The sequence below is a fragment of the Oncorhynchus mykiss genome, chromosome 13 (genome assembly GCF_013265735.2).
Source record: "Oncorhynchus mykiss isolate Arlee chromosome 13, USDA_OmykA_1.1, whole genome shotgun sequence".
In the NCBI taxonomy this organism is placed as follows: domain Eukaryota; kingdom Metazoa; phylum Chordata; class Actinopteri; order Salmoniformes; family Salmonidae; genus Oncorhynchus; species Oncorhynchus mykiss.
In genome coordinates, this window is record NC_048577.1 from 19558209 (window position 1) to 19573733 (window position 15525).

A 15525-nucleotide genomic window follows, 5' to 3' on the forward strand; every position below is an offset into this window, starting at 1 on the left:
CAAATAGCTAGTCCCCTTCAGTATGAATGATATGTACATACTGCAGGCTGTGTGGTACTAGTAGAGGATTTAAATGTTTAACAATGCTCCATACATCACACCAAGGGCATGTGGACGGTGATTTATCAAAGGAGAGTCATCTTGAAATCCCCATTGAGGAAATAAAGTAAAGGCACTTATGGATCAATTAGTTAACATATAAAGTGGTGTTATCATATGACCAAGTACAATACAGTACAGTGATTGTACAGTCAGATAAAGAATGCTTATACTGTATGGCCCAGGAGTTATTCCTGACCACGTAATCTTTTCAAGGAAAACTCTTGGCCCTAGTTATAGTACACAAATAAAAATGCTCTCGAGTGCCTAAAAGGGTTCTTCAGCTGTTACTATAGGAGAAGCCTTTGAAGAACCCTTTTTGGATCTAGGTAGAACCCTTTTGGTCCAGGTTTCGGTCCTTTTTGTTTCAGGTAGAATACTTTTGGGTTCCATGTAGAACCTTTTCCACAGAGGGTTCTACATGGAACCCGAAAGGGTTCTACCTAGAACCAAAAAGGGTTATCCTATGGGGACGGTCAAAGAACCCTCTTGGAATCGCTTTTTTCTAAGAGTGTATACGGTATTGGACATTGTTGATTGACTCCTTTGTCTTCTGTTGGCAGTCCAATTCCATTGCATTGTGTTAGCTTTTGTCAATCATCGAAAACTCACTACAGTTCTCCCTTTGGAATATACAGTATTTCATTCAGACATCTATCATGACAGAGCGCACCGTGTAATTACCATGTCACAGCAACGGCACAGTCTTGGTTGTCACAAACAGTGAATCTTCACTTTAAACCACAGCTTGTCATAATGTTTTATCACATCACATTAGAATAGTGGAGGATGTCTGTCATCTAGGAACTTATGGTTTTCAAGTGTAATGAGTTACAGCTCAAAAGATGCAAGCCACCATTTAAAAACCAATAGTGACAGCGGTGTGTGGTATTTTGTTGGGACAGTGTATTGCACTCTGCTTATAAATGGTAATACACTAACCCTAACCCCACCAAAACCCCAATGAGATCCTCTTACAGTATCCCTCTAGAGGATTAAGGTATGGTGTGGTAACATCTGTTTTGGATTAACACACACACATAAACAAGGTTAAAACTACTGGGAGCAAGTATAGTGAAGTGCTGTGAAGAAATGTATCGCTGAATTGAATCCATCTCTCACAGTCAAAGACAAACTCAAAGACAATATGTGGGAGAATATTTCAATATTATGTCTTCCTTGAATATAATAGAATTCATCTCTTAAAATAAGGCTTTAATGTAGCATGTAATAAAATAAAAGTGTCAACAGATACCAGCCCATTTCCTTCAGCTAGCCTAATGCTACACACCCCTCATTAGATAAATCACAACACTACAAGCCATGCCATGTCCCTTCACCTTCCATTAGGCTGCATGCCAGCAAGACATCGTGGATCAATACCTTTGACTAGCAATTACCTCTCCATCCATCAGAGAGCGATTTCAGGGTAAGTCCCAAATGGCATCCTATTCCTATAATAATGCACTATGGTTCAGTCCCAAATTGCATCCTATTCTCTATAAAGTGCACTACCTTTGCTGATCATCAGTATGTGTGGGCTGTGATAACAGTGTGAGTGATGGGGTATGTGTGGGCTGTGATAGCAGGGTGAGTGATGGGGTATGTGTGGGCTGTGATAGCAGGGTGAGTGATGGGGTATGTGTGGGCTGTGATAGCAGTGTGAGTGATGTGGAATGTGTGGGCTGTGATAGCAGGGTGAGTGATGGGGTATGTGTGGGCTGTGATAGCAGTGTGAGTGATGTGGAATGTGTGGGCTGTGATAGCAGGGTGAGTGATGTGGAATGTGTGGGCTGTGATAGCAGGGTGAGTGATGTGGTATGTGTGGGCTGTGATAGCAGGGTGAGTGATGTGGAATGTGTTGGCTGTGATAGCAGGGTGAGTGATGTGGTATGTGTGGGCTGTGATAGCAGTATGAGTGATATGGTATGTGTGGGCTGTGATAGCAGGGTGAGTGATGTGGAATGTGTGGGCTGTGATAGCAGGGTGAGTGATGTGGTATGTGTGGGCTGTGATAGCAGTATAAGTGATATGGTATGTGTGGGCTGTGATAGCAGGGTGAGTGATGTGGTATGTGTGTGCTGTGATAGCAGTATGAGTGATATGGTATGTGTGGGCTGTGATAGCAGGGTGAGTGATGCAGTATGTGTGGGCTGTGATCGCAGGGTGAGTGATGTGGTATGTGTGGGCTGTGATAGCTGGGTGAGTGATGTGGTATGTGTGGGCTGTGATAGCAGGGTGAGTGATGTGTGCTGCTAGTCAGTCCAGTCCAAACTAGCTTAGGCAATAACTGGTACTGCATATGGTTACAGTGACTTAACACCTCTTTAAAGGTGACCTCTAACCATCTATATGCAGACAGAAGAAGACCATTGCTTGAGTTATTCCATGGACTGCACAATTCTGAAGAACTATGGACCCATAAAAGCTATTATCATTGAGATGACTAATAGGATCTCTACGGCTATTATGACAAGCCATAAGTCTGTAGCACAGTATTCTCAATGCGGTTCCACCTCCCCACGCCTCCTTCACAGTATGCTCCAGCAGTGCCCACACAGTAAATATCCCTTCTCTCTCTCTCCCTTTTCTCTCTGTCTTTTTCTCTCTCTCTGTATGTCTCTTTCTCTCTATTTCTACTGCTCCTTCTCTCCATAACGCTTTATTTATCCTCTCTCTCTGTCTCTCTCTTTCTGTCTTCTTAAATCCGAGCATGAAATGAATGCAGTGGCTGATGGGGCACAGTCCTCCCTCGATTCTCATTTGAAATGCTAATGTGGATAGAGGGATGAGAAAAATAGAGAGAGAGGCGAGAGCGTGAGAGAGCTAGAGAGAGAGAGATAGAAAGAGAGAGGAAAAGGGTGAGAGAGAAAGCACGAAGCAAGGAGAGAGAGAGAGAAAGAGAGAGAGACGGACCGACCAACCAACCGAGAGTGGATGTAAAAGCACACGAGAGAGATGGTGCAAGAGAATGAAAGAACAGAGAGCGGGAGAGAGGAAAGAGCGAGGAGGGGGGTGAGATTACACAGTGAATTTCAGAGCTGGTTTTGGGAGCTCCCTCACACACTGTTCTGCTCTGATGTTGAATCACGAAACTTGCCTGGTGCTCCGGGAATGGAGAGATAATACGTAACGTTATGAAAAAGATTTTAACTAAATTAAGAGAATAGAGAGACTATATGAGTTCGACAGGGACAGGAGATTAAGATGAGCAAACGCTGGTGAATTGCCTGGCCTGTCGGCACCAGAACAAGAAAAGTTAACTAACATGTCTCTTAAACTTCCCTGTGAACCAACACAATGAATGTAGCCTACAATATAAGTCTGTGGTAACTCATATTGTATGTGGCAGAGTCTTGCAGTACAGGCTACATTGAAGATTTACGAGCCGCCAATTCAGTCAATAGTCACTGTTTTAGTGAGCCTACAGCCACCCAGGGTTGGGGAGTAACGGATTACAAACAAACTGTGACTGTAATCCATTACGTTACCAGCAAAAATATTGTAACCCGATTACAGATACTTTTGAAAAACTAGATGATTACTTCTAGGATGCTTGCAAAACCTTTTTTGACACCTTTCTGCTTTCTCAATGGCATTCAAATCAGCATTGAAAAAAGTTTTAGTTTGTTCCGCCTGAGCGAGTTCGATCACAAATCAGAGACCCCTATGATGACACACCAAACGCATTTGAAGGATGCCGGGAAAATAGCAGAAATAGGCTTTTGGAGGCTACAGTCCAAGATATGTCTACCAATGGTGCGACTGCTGTCGGCATCCAAAGATCAGCAAATTTTAATAAACTCTTGGAGGTAATGACAACAGCAGTTTAAGCTGCCTATCAATCATTGTTTTTGCAGCCAGGGGTGTATTCGTTACGGAAACTGTTTAGCGATAAGAGAACCAACCGGAAGCAAACAGAGAGTTTCTATTGAACAAATTCTGGTAGGTCCTCCCTATTTCATTCTGTTTCCTTCTGTTTAAGAAACGTTTTGCAACAGAATCAGAGTAATGAATAAGACCCAGTGGACAGCCAGTGAAAAGTGCGCTTTTGCAACAGCTGCATGGTGCGGATCCCAGCCTATGGAATAAAAGGTTGTGCTCAATACTGTGAAAAAGGAGTTTGATTTAAGAAGACCACGAGTGGGGTTTTTATTTTCTTCATGGACAATTATTCGGTAGTGCTCAAAGCATGCCATTCCGAGAGCAACATTTATTTTTTAACTCCTTTTTGACAAAAAATATCAAAAACCAATTAGGCTAATTAGTCCTTGGTTTCTGGGTTGTGCTCAGGTAAAACAATTTGGCTAATCTATATTTCACTATTTCCAAGCCCTATTCCTGAAGATCAAGGGGTATTACATTAATTGGAATGACTGGAAATCTGACAGGCTCCATTGTTGTTTTAATTGAAAAGATAGATTATTGTTCTTCCACACTGATCTCAACTAACCATGTCTATATGGACCTTGTTTAGTGCAAGGGGCTATTGTCTGGAACTAAGGGTCCTAGCCCGAACCATGAAAACAGCCCCCGACCATTATTCCTCCTCCACCAAAATGTTCTGGGCATCCACCAAACCCAGATTTGTCCATCGGACTGCCAGATGGTGAGGCGTGATTCAATACTCCAAAGAATGCGTTTCCATTGCTTCAGAGTCCAATGGCAGCGAGCTTTACACCACTCCAGCCGATGCTTGGCATTGCGGAAGGTGATTGTAGGCTTGTGTGCAGCCGCTCGGCCATGGAAACCCATTTTATGAAGCTCCCGACAAACATTGAAAGTCACTGAGCTCTTCAGTAAGGCCATACTACTGCCAATGTTTGTCTATGGAGATTACATGGCTGTGTGCTCAATTTTATACACTTGTCAGCAACGAGTGTGGCTGAAATTGCCAAATCCACTCATTTTAAGGGGTGTCCACATACACTATATATATAAAAGTATGTCAACTCTAACAGATTTATCCTGCAATATATGTCTTTCAAATGGTAATATACATTGTTCTAATGCCTCTTAAGCAGGTAGACATTTATTGGGATTAGTTTTGTCCTTGAGGCAGAACTGTGCGATTTCTGCTAGATGGGCCAGATGCAAAGTCAAAATTGTCTATATGATAAAAATGTATGAAAACATAAATGAGCTTGGAATTAGGGTTAGCAGTGTGTTTAAGGTTAGGGTTGTATTACTTTGTGGCTGTGCCAGGTACTAACCTTTGCCTCTTACAGTTTTTCTCAATTGCTAAAACACTAAAACCCATTGGCTGAACAAAGTTCTCAGTTGCCTGGACTCATTTAGCTAATTATGCAGTCTGTTGTCAATACCTTAAACCATTTCACATGGTAAAACACAATTTGCAGATCTCACTTAAGACTTTTCAGCAAAACTCTAAACACATTTTCATTCTCAAAACACATTCTGCACTCTAATGCACATGTCATCCATACTGGTAAACACAAGTGGCAACAATCAAATACAAATAGAGAAGACATGTCATTGATTGAACACAACCACTCGAAATTGATTTAACCTGTTTCAAATGATGTGACACAACCAATATAAGCCAGTTCAGAGAGCAAACAGGTTGTTGAAGGTGGGAAGGAGAAAGTCTGAGAATGGATAGAAGAAACAATGTGAGAGGACGAGGACGAGTGCGTATGCGAGCTGGGCGACGAGGCGGAAGAGGAGGAGGAGGGCAAGAAAGAGGAGGATGAAGAGGAAGACAAAGAGTGGAAATATCTGATGAAATTCGAGCAACAGTTAAAGACCATGTTCTTGTCCATAGACTGACAATGAGGGAAGCAGGACTTTTCTGTGTCCACCATAGTAAGGACATTCAGAGAAGAGAACAGGTACAGTATACTACTGTATTTTTGTAATTGTAAATTTACTGTACTACACTATATGCAGCTGTTTCAATAAACATTTGTAAAGTTAATCACTGTATATATTGTACTGCATGAATATGTTTTGTAACTGCACAACTACTTTTTGTAGAATTGCAAGGCTGCCACATGCAGGTGGAAGGACAGCTATATTCACTCGGGAGCAAGAGGCCGTTATAGTTGGCATGGTCCTTCAAGATAATGCAATACGACTCAGAGAAATCCAGGAACGAGTGATACAAGACAACACACACTTCCAGGGAATCGACAGTGTGAGCATTTCCACAATTGACCGTGTCCTCCATCGTAACAGGATGCGAATGAAACAAGTGTACAGAGTACCTTTTGAGCGCAACTCACCAAGGGTGAAAGAACTGCGAGCTCAGTATGTGCAAGTAAGTGTACATTCAGAAACATTTACTGTAATCCAGATTGTCTACAGTACTAACACATACTATGTGAATGACATTACTCTTCAGTACATACAATGTATGTGAATCAGAAGCCTAATTGTACTCTACAGTATAGCACTGTCTCTGTACGACTTACAAAATCCTACATACAGTATATTGTATTTCTACACAGACAATATTTGACTTGGAATCCTTGGACAGACCCCATGAGTTCATCTTTGTCGATGAAGCAGGCTTCAATCTAACAAAGATGAGAAGGAGAGGCCGAAACATGATTGGACGGCGGGCCATTGTTGAAGTCCCTGGTCAACGAGGTGGCAATGTCACAATCTGTGCTGCTATCAGCAACTATGGTGTTCTACATCACCATGTTACACTCGGGCCATATAACACCCAGCACCTTCTAAGATTTATTGCCAATCTAAGAGATATTTTATTTGAGCAGCAGCTTCAGGAGCAGCAGGGTCAAGAGCCAAATGAGAATCCCATTCCCACCTATGTGATAGTGTGGAACAATGTCAGTTTCCACCGAGCTGCTCAGGTAAGGGAATGGTTTAACATCAATGGGCAGTTTATGAACTTGTACCTCTCTCCATACTCGCCTTTCCTGAATCCAATTGAGGAGTTTTTCTCCTCTTGGAGATGGAAAGTGTATGATAGACAACCCTACGCCAGAGTAAACCTGCTGCAAGCCATGGATTTAGCCTGTGGTGATATAGGTGAGGAATCATGTCAGGGCTGGATACGGCACACAAGAGGCTTCTTCCCCCGTTGCCTCAGGAGGGACAATAGTGCTTGTGATGTCAATGAAGTGCTCTGGTCTGACCCAGCCCAAAGACAAGAAGAAGCACATTGATCACGTTTACTCCTTTGATTTTTGTCCCTTTTAGTATTGTATACTGTAGTACAGTGCATTGTAGGCTGTATACTGTACAATGGACAAATTGTATGGCCCTGAACATTGTGCTTTCCATTTATTAACAGTACTGACTGCTCAATAGATTTTGACTGGTTGTAGGTTCATATCAACAAAGAACAAGAATTACAGTATCACAGAGACAAAGGACAAGTTTGTGAGATGCAGGGTACAGTACTGTAAAAATAGGGGTACAAGGAGGAGGAAGAACAAAAAACAAAATTGCAAAAAGCAAAGCAGAGTAGTAATTTCTGATCAATTTTGAGCTACTATGATAGAACATGTTTTCGTTCATCAAAAGACAATGCTGGAAAAATATGAATATTTTTTTAGATTAAAAATGTACTTCTTCCTGAGAATTGTATGTTTTGAACAATGTGTTATCTATTTTTCGGGGGATTGTTTACTGACTGCTTGAGAGTGTATATCATTTTGATCACTTTGTTTATGATTTGAGAGCAGTGTTTGATTTTGAACACAGGTAAAACTATTTTGAGGCGAATGTTTCATTTTGCGAGAGGAGTCAGAGGTTATGTAAATAGTGCTTGAAGAGATGAGGTTTTGTGTTTAATGTTTTCAGGAAATGGAGCAAGGTTTCAGAAATTGTGTTTTAGCAATTGAAAACTGTAATTTGAAAGTAATCTAAAAGTAACCGAAAATAATCAGATTACATTACTGAGTTAGGGTAATCCAAAAGTTACATTACTGATTATAATGTTGGACAAGTAACTAGCAACTGTAAAGGATTACATTTAGAAAGTAGTCTACCCATCCCTGCAACCACCACATATCCTTGCATACCTATTCAAGTAAAAATACTCAATCCATTGAGCTGCATGCTAATCTGCTAGCATGATCATTCCAAAGTGGAATTCATTGCTAATCTTTTGGTATGCTAATTGCACTGGTGGAATGTCAGTGTAATCCATGCAGTCCTAATGAGAACAAGCGTCTTAAGGCAGAGAGGGATATCTCAGCTCAGTGTGGCTCAGAATCTGTACCAGTAAGAGGGGTGTGGAGGGGATTCTTTTGGGGGGCTGAAGTGGGTCTCTGGGGGGTCTAAGTTTCCAGTTTGTCCATGTTTTAAGAACCAATCATGCCCTCAGAACACAGTTGACTCTTTAAAACACCAACAAACTCAGTCCCTACTCCCTATGCGTCAGTAAAGTTTACTGTTCCTTGAACTCTGTTCACTTTATTAGCCATTTTCGGCAATTCGATTGGCTTATTTTGAGCTATTGCAAAGAGACAATGACATGTGCAATCCATACTGACACGGATTACCCGGAATGACCAGACACATAGAGCTACATCATAAACTCTGACGTCTAATAGTGTAGAAATGTCTGATATGCGATGCTATGTGGGTACGATACGCAACATTGTACTAGCTCCTATATACCAGTGGCAGTTTTAAACTTCAACAGGAGTGGTGGTAGATATGACTCTATTGTTGTTACCCTGCTAGTGCCACTGTGTAGGGAGGAGGTCCCACTCTTTTTGCTCTGACCTGATTGTGTAAACCAGGCTTGTCAATTACAGGAGCCTGCTTTCCCCTGATCTGCTATCTCTCTACCCCTACCTCCCTGCTGCACATCTAGACCAAGCTCTCATCACACACACACACACACACACACACACACACACACACACACACACACACACACACACACACACACACACACACACACACACACACACAGTCTTTATCACTCTCTCCTCCCCTGCAATGCTCAGCGCACCAGCTTCATCTGTCTCTGTTACCTGCCAAAACAAATTCCCCCAGCCTTCCCCCTCTCTGTGTGTGTGTGTGTGTGTGTGTGTGTGTGTGTGTGTGCACTCGCTCAGCACAGTATCCATTTGAGTGAACAGGCTAATAAATCCTGTGTACCTCCTCTTACACTAATGAGGTGGATGACACACTTCTCCTCCTCCTATCTCTCTCTCTCTCTCTCTCTCTCTTAGTTTCTCTCTAGAGGCTGCACTGGAGCACAAGGATTCTGGGATTCTGTCTCCTCACAATGGCAACCAAGTTATCCCTCCGCAAACCTCTTTAGTCCAGAGCTCAGCTGGAGCACTGGATAACAACCCCACTGTCCCAGAAAACGACTCTCCCACCCAAACGAACCCCCAAAACATCAATACAAAAACAATGTACACTATCTTGCTCGTCAAGAGAAAAGCTATTCACAATGTACTTACAAATAGTTCCAAACTTGTCCTGCGAATGTATATACGTTCAGCTACAGGTAGAGTCCCTGTTCACCACAACTACTTGTGCCTATACCAGGTATGAGACACCAAACATCTCCCAGCATCTAGTGTAACAGATTGAGTAGACACTAGAGGAGGGAGACGTGAACGTGATCAAATTATACATGACCATCTGACAGTTGGCCGCAAGTCAGCCCCTGGAACTGGAACCATCTTTATCTAGGACCAGGCCAACTCACACATACACACATTTACACACACATACACACCTACATTGAGTTTAGGGTGGTAAGGGAACTCTGTGTGTCTCTATAAGTTGGGCCCCGCACCATTCCACCCATGACCATGGTGATGACATTTTCTCTTTGGAACATGGTACGAACAACAAACTATTCACATGTATCAGGTCAGCTGTAAATCAACCAGACAATATAGCCTCTGAGCGTGAGCGTGTGTGTGTTTGTGTGTGATGGATTTATAGCTTCAACTGTTTGGGAGAATTCAGTCAACTTCAGTTGAACTACTACATATACCACCAGGGTCATACAGTTCCATTGCCTTGTGAATGAGAGTACCTTTGTTCAATGACATTTCCAGTGAAGGAGAGAGAGGCATTTTGTAATGTCAGAGTCACTTTACAAAAGCTATTGATGGCAGGAGACGGAAATGTATTAAATTACCCGCTTTGTATATATTTCAAGAGCACATATACAGTGCCTTGCGAAAGTATTCGGCCCCCTTGAACTTTGCGACCTTTTGCCACATTTCAGGCTTCAAACATAAAGATATAAAACGGTATTTTTTTGTGAAGAATCAACAACAAGTGGGACACAATCATGAAGTGGAACGACATTTATTGGATATTTCAAACTTTTTTAACAAATCAAAAACTGAAACATTGGGCGTGCAAAATTATTCAGCCCCTTTACTTTCAGTGCAGCAAACTCTCTCCAGAAGTTCAGTAAGGATCTCTGAATGATCCAATGTTGACCTAAATGACTAATGATGATAAATACAATCCACCTGTGTGTAATCAAGTCTCCGTATAAATGCACCTGCACTGTGATAGTCTCAGAGGTCCGTTAAAAGCGCAGAGAGCATCATGAAGAACAAGGAACACACCAGGCAGGTCCGAGATACTGTTGTGAAGAAGTTTAAAGCCGGATTTGGATACAAAAAGATTTCCCAAGCTTTAAACATCCCAAGGAGCACTGTGCAAGCGATAATATTGAAATGGAAGGAGTATCAGACCACTGCAAATCTACCAAGACCTGGCCGTCCCTCTAAACTTTCAGCTCATACAAGGAGAAGACTGATCAGAGATGCAGCCAAGAGGCCCATGATCACTCTGGATGAACTGCAGAGATCTACAGCTGAGGTGGGAGACTCTGTCCATAGGACAACAATCAGTCGTATATTGCACAAATCTGGCCTTTATGGAAGAGTGGCAAGAAGAAAGCCATTTCTTAAAGTAATCCATAAAAAGTGTTGTTTAAAGTTTGCCACAAGCCACCTGGGAGACACACCAAACATGTGGAAGAAGGTGCTCTGGTCAGATGAAACCAAAATTGAACTTTCTGCCAACAATGCAAAATGTTATGTTTGGTGTAAAAGCAACACAGCTCATCACCCTGAACACACCATCCCCCACTGTCAAACATGGTGGTGGCAGCATCATGGTTTGGGCCTGCTTTTCTTCAGCAGGGACAGGGAAGATGGTTAAAATTGATGGGAAGATGGATGGAGCCAAATACAGGACCATTCTGGAAGAAAACCTGATGGAGTCTGCAAAAGACCTGAGACTGGGACGGAGATTTGTCTTCCAACAAGACAATGATCTAAAACATAAAGCAAAATCTACAATGGTTTAAAAATAAACATATCCAGGTGTTAGAATGGCCAAGTCAAAGTCCAGACCTGAATCCAATCGAGAATCTGTGGAAAGAACTGAAAACTGCTTTCACAAATGCTCTCCATCCAACCTCACTGAGCTCGAGCTGTTTTGCAAGGAGGAATGGGAAAAAATGTCAGTCTCTCGATGTGCAAAACTGATAGAGATATACCCCAAGTGACTTACAGCTGTAATCGCAGCAAAAGGTGGCGCTACAAAGTATTAACTTAAGGGGGCTGAATAATTTTGCACGCCCAATTTTTCAGTTTTTGATTTGTTAAAAAAGTTTGAAATATCCAATAAATGTCGTTCCACTTCATGATTGTGTCCCACTTGTTGTTGATTCTTCACAAAAAAATACAGTTTTATATCTTTATGTTTGAAGCCTGAAATGTGGCAAAAGGTCGCAAAGTTCAAGGGGGCCGAATACTTTCGCAAGGCACTGTATATATACTGTATATTTCTCCATGTGGATAATGACATGGCATTTGCAGAGGAAGCCTTGGAAGAAAAACGCTCTCAATCTGGGTACTCACAGAGAGGGCTTACATAAAAGGATACACAGACATAATAAAATACAAAAGATGTATGTCTTTATCCTATCCTTTATCCTGTAACTCTCCGAAATGGAGTGAAAGTACTACTCTGTAACTGTGTAACACTGATGCCATATCAAGATGTGAGAAAACAGAACAGCAAAACATTCATTAGTTAATACCTACTGACATTAAACCAATGCATTAACATTGCTTACATAAAAAGAGAGACCCCTGGCCTAGTGTTGTGGTAGAAAGCGTTACCACACTATATCTTGTTTCCCCAGAGATGACCCGGCGAGTGGGACATTACAATGACACATAATGTAACACCTAATATGGGGATCCTCCTCTCCAGTGCAGACCTGGGTTCAAATACATTGAGCATTTGCTCTAGCCTGCCTAGAGTGCCAGATGGAAATTATTTTAAATCATATTTGAACCCAGGTCTGCTCCAGTGTGGTGAAACCTTTGGGGGCATCTCTTGGAAACAATGTTATAGACTGTACACCACTCATGACATAATAAGCCAATTATCTTAGTTTACTGACCTTAAACGAGAGAGAAGCTGTGAAACAAAGGCCATGTCTACAGAATGGGGCTGGGCTGGGGAGAATCTGGGCCAGCTACTGTGACTACTCTTTGGCATTGGAATGGATAAAGTACACCACCCTCTGGTCACATGAGGTACTTACGCTGAAAAACTGTACTCTGTAACCACACAAAAATGTTATGAAATGTAACTTTGAAGTAAACTACTAGGCCTACAATAAAATCTAAATAAGTAATGTTGGCAAAGACATACATTTGTAAAGGTATGGTGCAACTCACTATATTTGATGTGATGCCTAAGAAGCACTGACTGTATTTTCAGTGTGTGAAAATTCCAGTTCTTTTGTATTAGCTTTTGCTGTTGAACACTGCCTCCTTGTGGATGAAAAAGAGAAGACACTCAAGCTGACACCCAAGTTGGTTGGATGTCCTTTGGGTGGTGGATCCATTCTTGATACACAGGGGAAACTGTTGAGTGTGAAAAACCCAGCAGCGTTGCAGTTCTTGACACACTTAAACCAGTGCGCCTGGCACCTACTACCATACCCAATTCAAAGGCACTTACATTTTTTGTCTTGCCCTCTGAATGGCACACATACACAATCCACATCTCAAATGTCTCAAGGCTTAAAAATCCATCTACACTGATTGAAGGGGATTTAACAAGTGGCATCAATAAGGGATCAGAGCTTTCACCTGGATTGTTTGGTATACTCAGTGTATAAACCTTGACAGCGTCCCAAATGATACCCTACTCCCTTTATAGAGCACTACTTTTGACCAAGGCCCATAGAGCTCTGCTCAAAAGTACTGCACTAAGGAATAGGATGGCATTTGTGAAACAGACATCCCCTGTTAATCCATTGTGTGAGAGTTTGCCTTGACTCTGGCTAGAGTTTATGTCCGGATTCACGTGCTGACATTAATCTAGGTTGATCCACCGCGCAGAGAGAGAAAAGACTGTGTAAAAATGTAACCACATTATGGGTTTGATTTGGGATGAAGGGCTTAGAAAGTCAAAGCTCCCATGTTACAAGAAAACAACATAGTTTGAGGGTTTCACGTAACTTTAGACTGAAAAGAGGGGGGTGTACAACTATAGAGGCTGGCCTGGCGAAGGGCACACACGCATTATATACCTGGTAGTAGTAACCGTTGTCGGTCTCATAGGGACGCCGTGTGATACTGCGAGCTCCCAGTGTGGTCTTCAGGATCCCCTCACAGCCTGAAAGAGAGACGGGGAGAAGGTGTTCTATACATACTGTATAGAATAACATGGCATTCTTTAACTCCCACTGTCTCTCCATTCCTGGGTAGCTTTTCTTTCCATCAAATGAAATCCTTGATGTGAGACCTTGTTGTTCTTGTTAGCCATTATATTAGCATAAAGTAATGAGACATCAAGACAGAAAACAACTGCCACAGTTACATGAAGTAGACTAGTTGAGCTCACAATCCATTCCCTGTAAGTATTTAGGAAACGTGAACTTCTGCACGTGTATTTACTTTTCTCCTATCTATAATTCAACACACACATATTCACACAGACAGCGAGCCAATAGTGACACGGGGGGATGAAGGAGTGCGTTGGTATGAATTAATAATTGGTTGGGAGTAGGTTAGAAACGCAGTCTTCGGCTTTGTAAGAGTGAGACATGAGGGCTCAGCTTTAACTTAGAGTGGGAGTAGACTAGTAGCAGCTTAATCTGACTAAAACAGAGCCTTCAGTCCATCATCTGTGGTTAATCTGCACCTGACATGACACCACGCATGCACCGTATTAACAAGGCAAACTCCCTGTGCCCATACCCTGCCTTAGCGTCACTGCACCATCTGTAGGTTGTGGATTTAGCCCCTGGCTGCAGTGGCTGGGCTGGGACCAGAGTAGAGGCAGGACACTGCTAAGCATGCACACCTGATGTCAATTAATTACAATGGAGCTCTATGAGCGTTAGATGTTAGCCGTTAATGTGTCTGGCCCCAGCAATACACAACAATGTCCTGGCGGGGCTGGTTCCCCACTCATGTGTCCTGGTTGGCTGGTTCCCCACTCATGTGTCCTGCCGGGGCTGGTTCCCCACTCATGTGTCCTGGTTGGCTGGTTCCCCACTCATGTATCCTGGTTGGCTGGTGCCCCACTCATGTGTCCTGGTTGGTTGGTTCCCCACTCATGTGTCCTGGTTGGCTAGTGCCCCACTCATGTGTCCTGGTTGGTTGGTTCCCCACTCATGTGTCCTGGTTGGCTGGTGTCCACTCGTATGTCCTGGTTGGCTAGTTCCCCACTCATGTGTCCTGGTTGGCTAGTTCCCCACTCATGTGTCCTGGTTGGCTGGTGTCCACTCATGTGTCCTGTTTGGCTGGTGTCCACTCATGTGTTCTGGTTGGCTGGTGTCCACTCGTGTGTCCTGGTTGGCTAGTTCCCCACTCATGTCTCCTGGTTGGCTGGTGTCCACTCGTGTGTCCTGGTTGGCTGGTGCCCCACTCATGTGTCCTGGTTGAAGGTGTCCACTCGTGTGTCCTGGTTGGCTAGTTCCCCACTCATGTCTCCTGGTTGGCTGGTGTCCACTCATGTGTCCTGGTTGGTTTGTCCACTCATGTGTCCTGGTTGGCTGGTGTCCACTCATGTGTTCTGGTTGGTTGGTGTCCACTCATGTGTCCTAGTTGGCTGGTGCCCACTCATGTGTACTGGTTGGTTGGTGTCCACTCATGTGCCCTGGTTGGCTGGTGTCCACTCATGTGTACTGGTTGGCAGAAACAAGTCTTGAGTGTGTAGCAGGGAAAAACAAACTGACCTGGTTTACAGGGACTCTCTCTCTCTAGACAGAACAAAGAGGAGGCCGGCCGGTCAGTTAGAGCAGTTATGATGAGTTGGCAGAAACCAGCCTTGAGTGTGTAGCAGGGAAAAACAAACTGACCATGGTGGAGATGTTAAGATTCAATCATGGGCAGGATTATCATAATGTCAATGAATGACTCACATAACCCAAAGCAGACTTTTTATTCTCTAAATTTTAGGGCT

At 42.9% G+C, this 15525-nt stretch overlaps 1 protein-coding gene across 3 annotated transcripts in view; it reads right to left on the minus strand.

The window, feature by feature from the left end:
* Positions 1–15525, minus strand: part of LOC110485835 (rab11 family-interacting protein 4A) — an 88973-nt gene that overhangs the window by 62517 nt on the left and 10931 nt on the right. For all 3 annotated transcript variants that reach the window (XM_021557027.2, XM_021557028.2, XM_021557026.2), the window contains exon 3: positions 13646–13731. In XM_021557027.2, coding sequence (XP_021412702.2) covers positions 13646–13731 — 86 coding nt within the window. The remainder of the gene's footprint in view (positions 1–13645; positions 13732–15525) is intronic.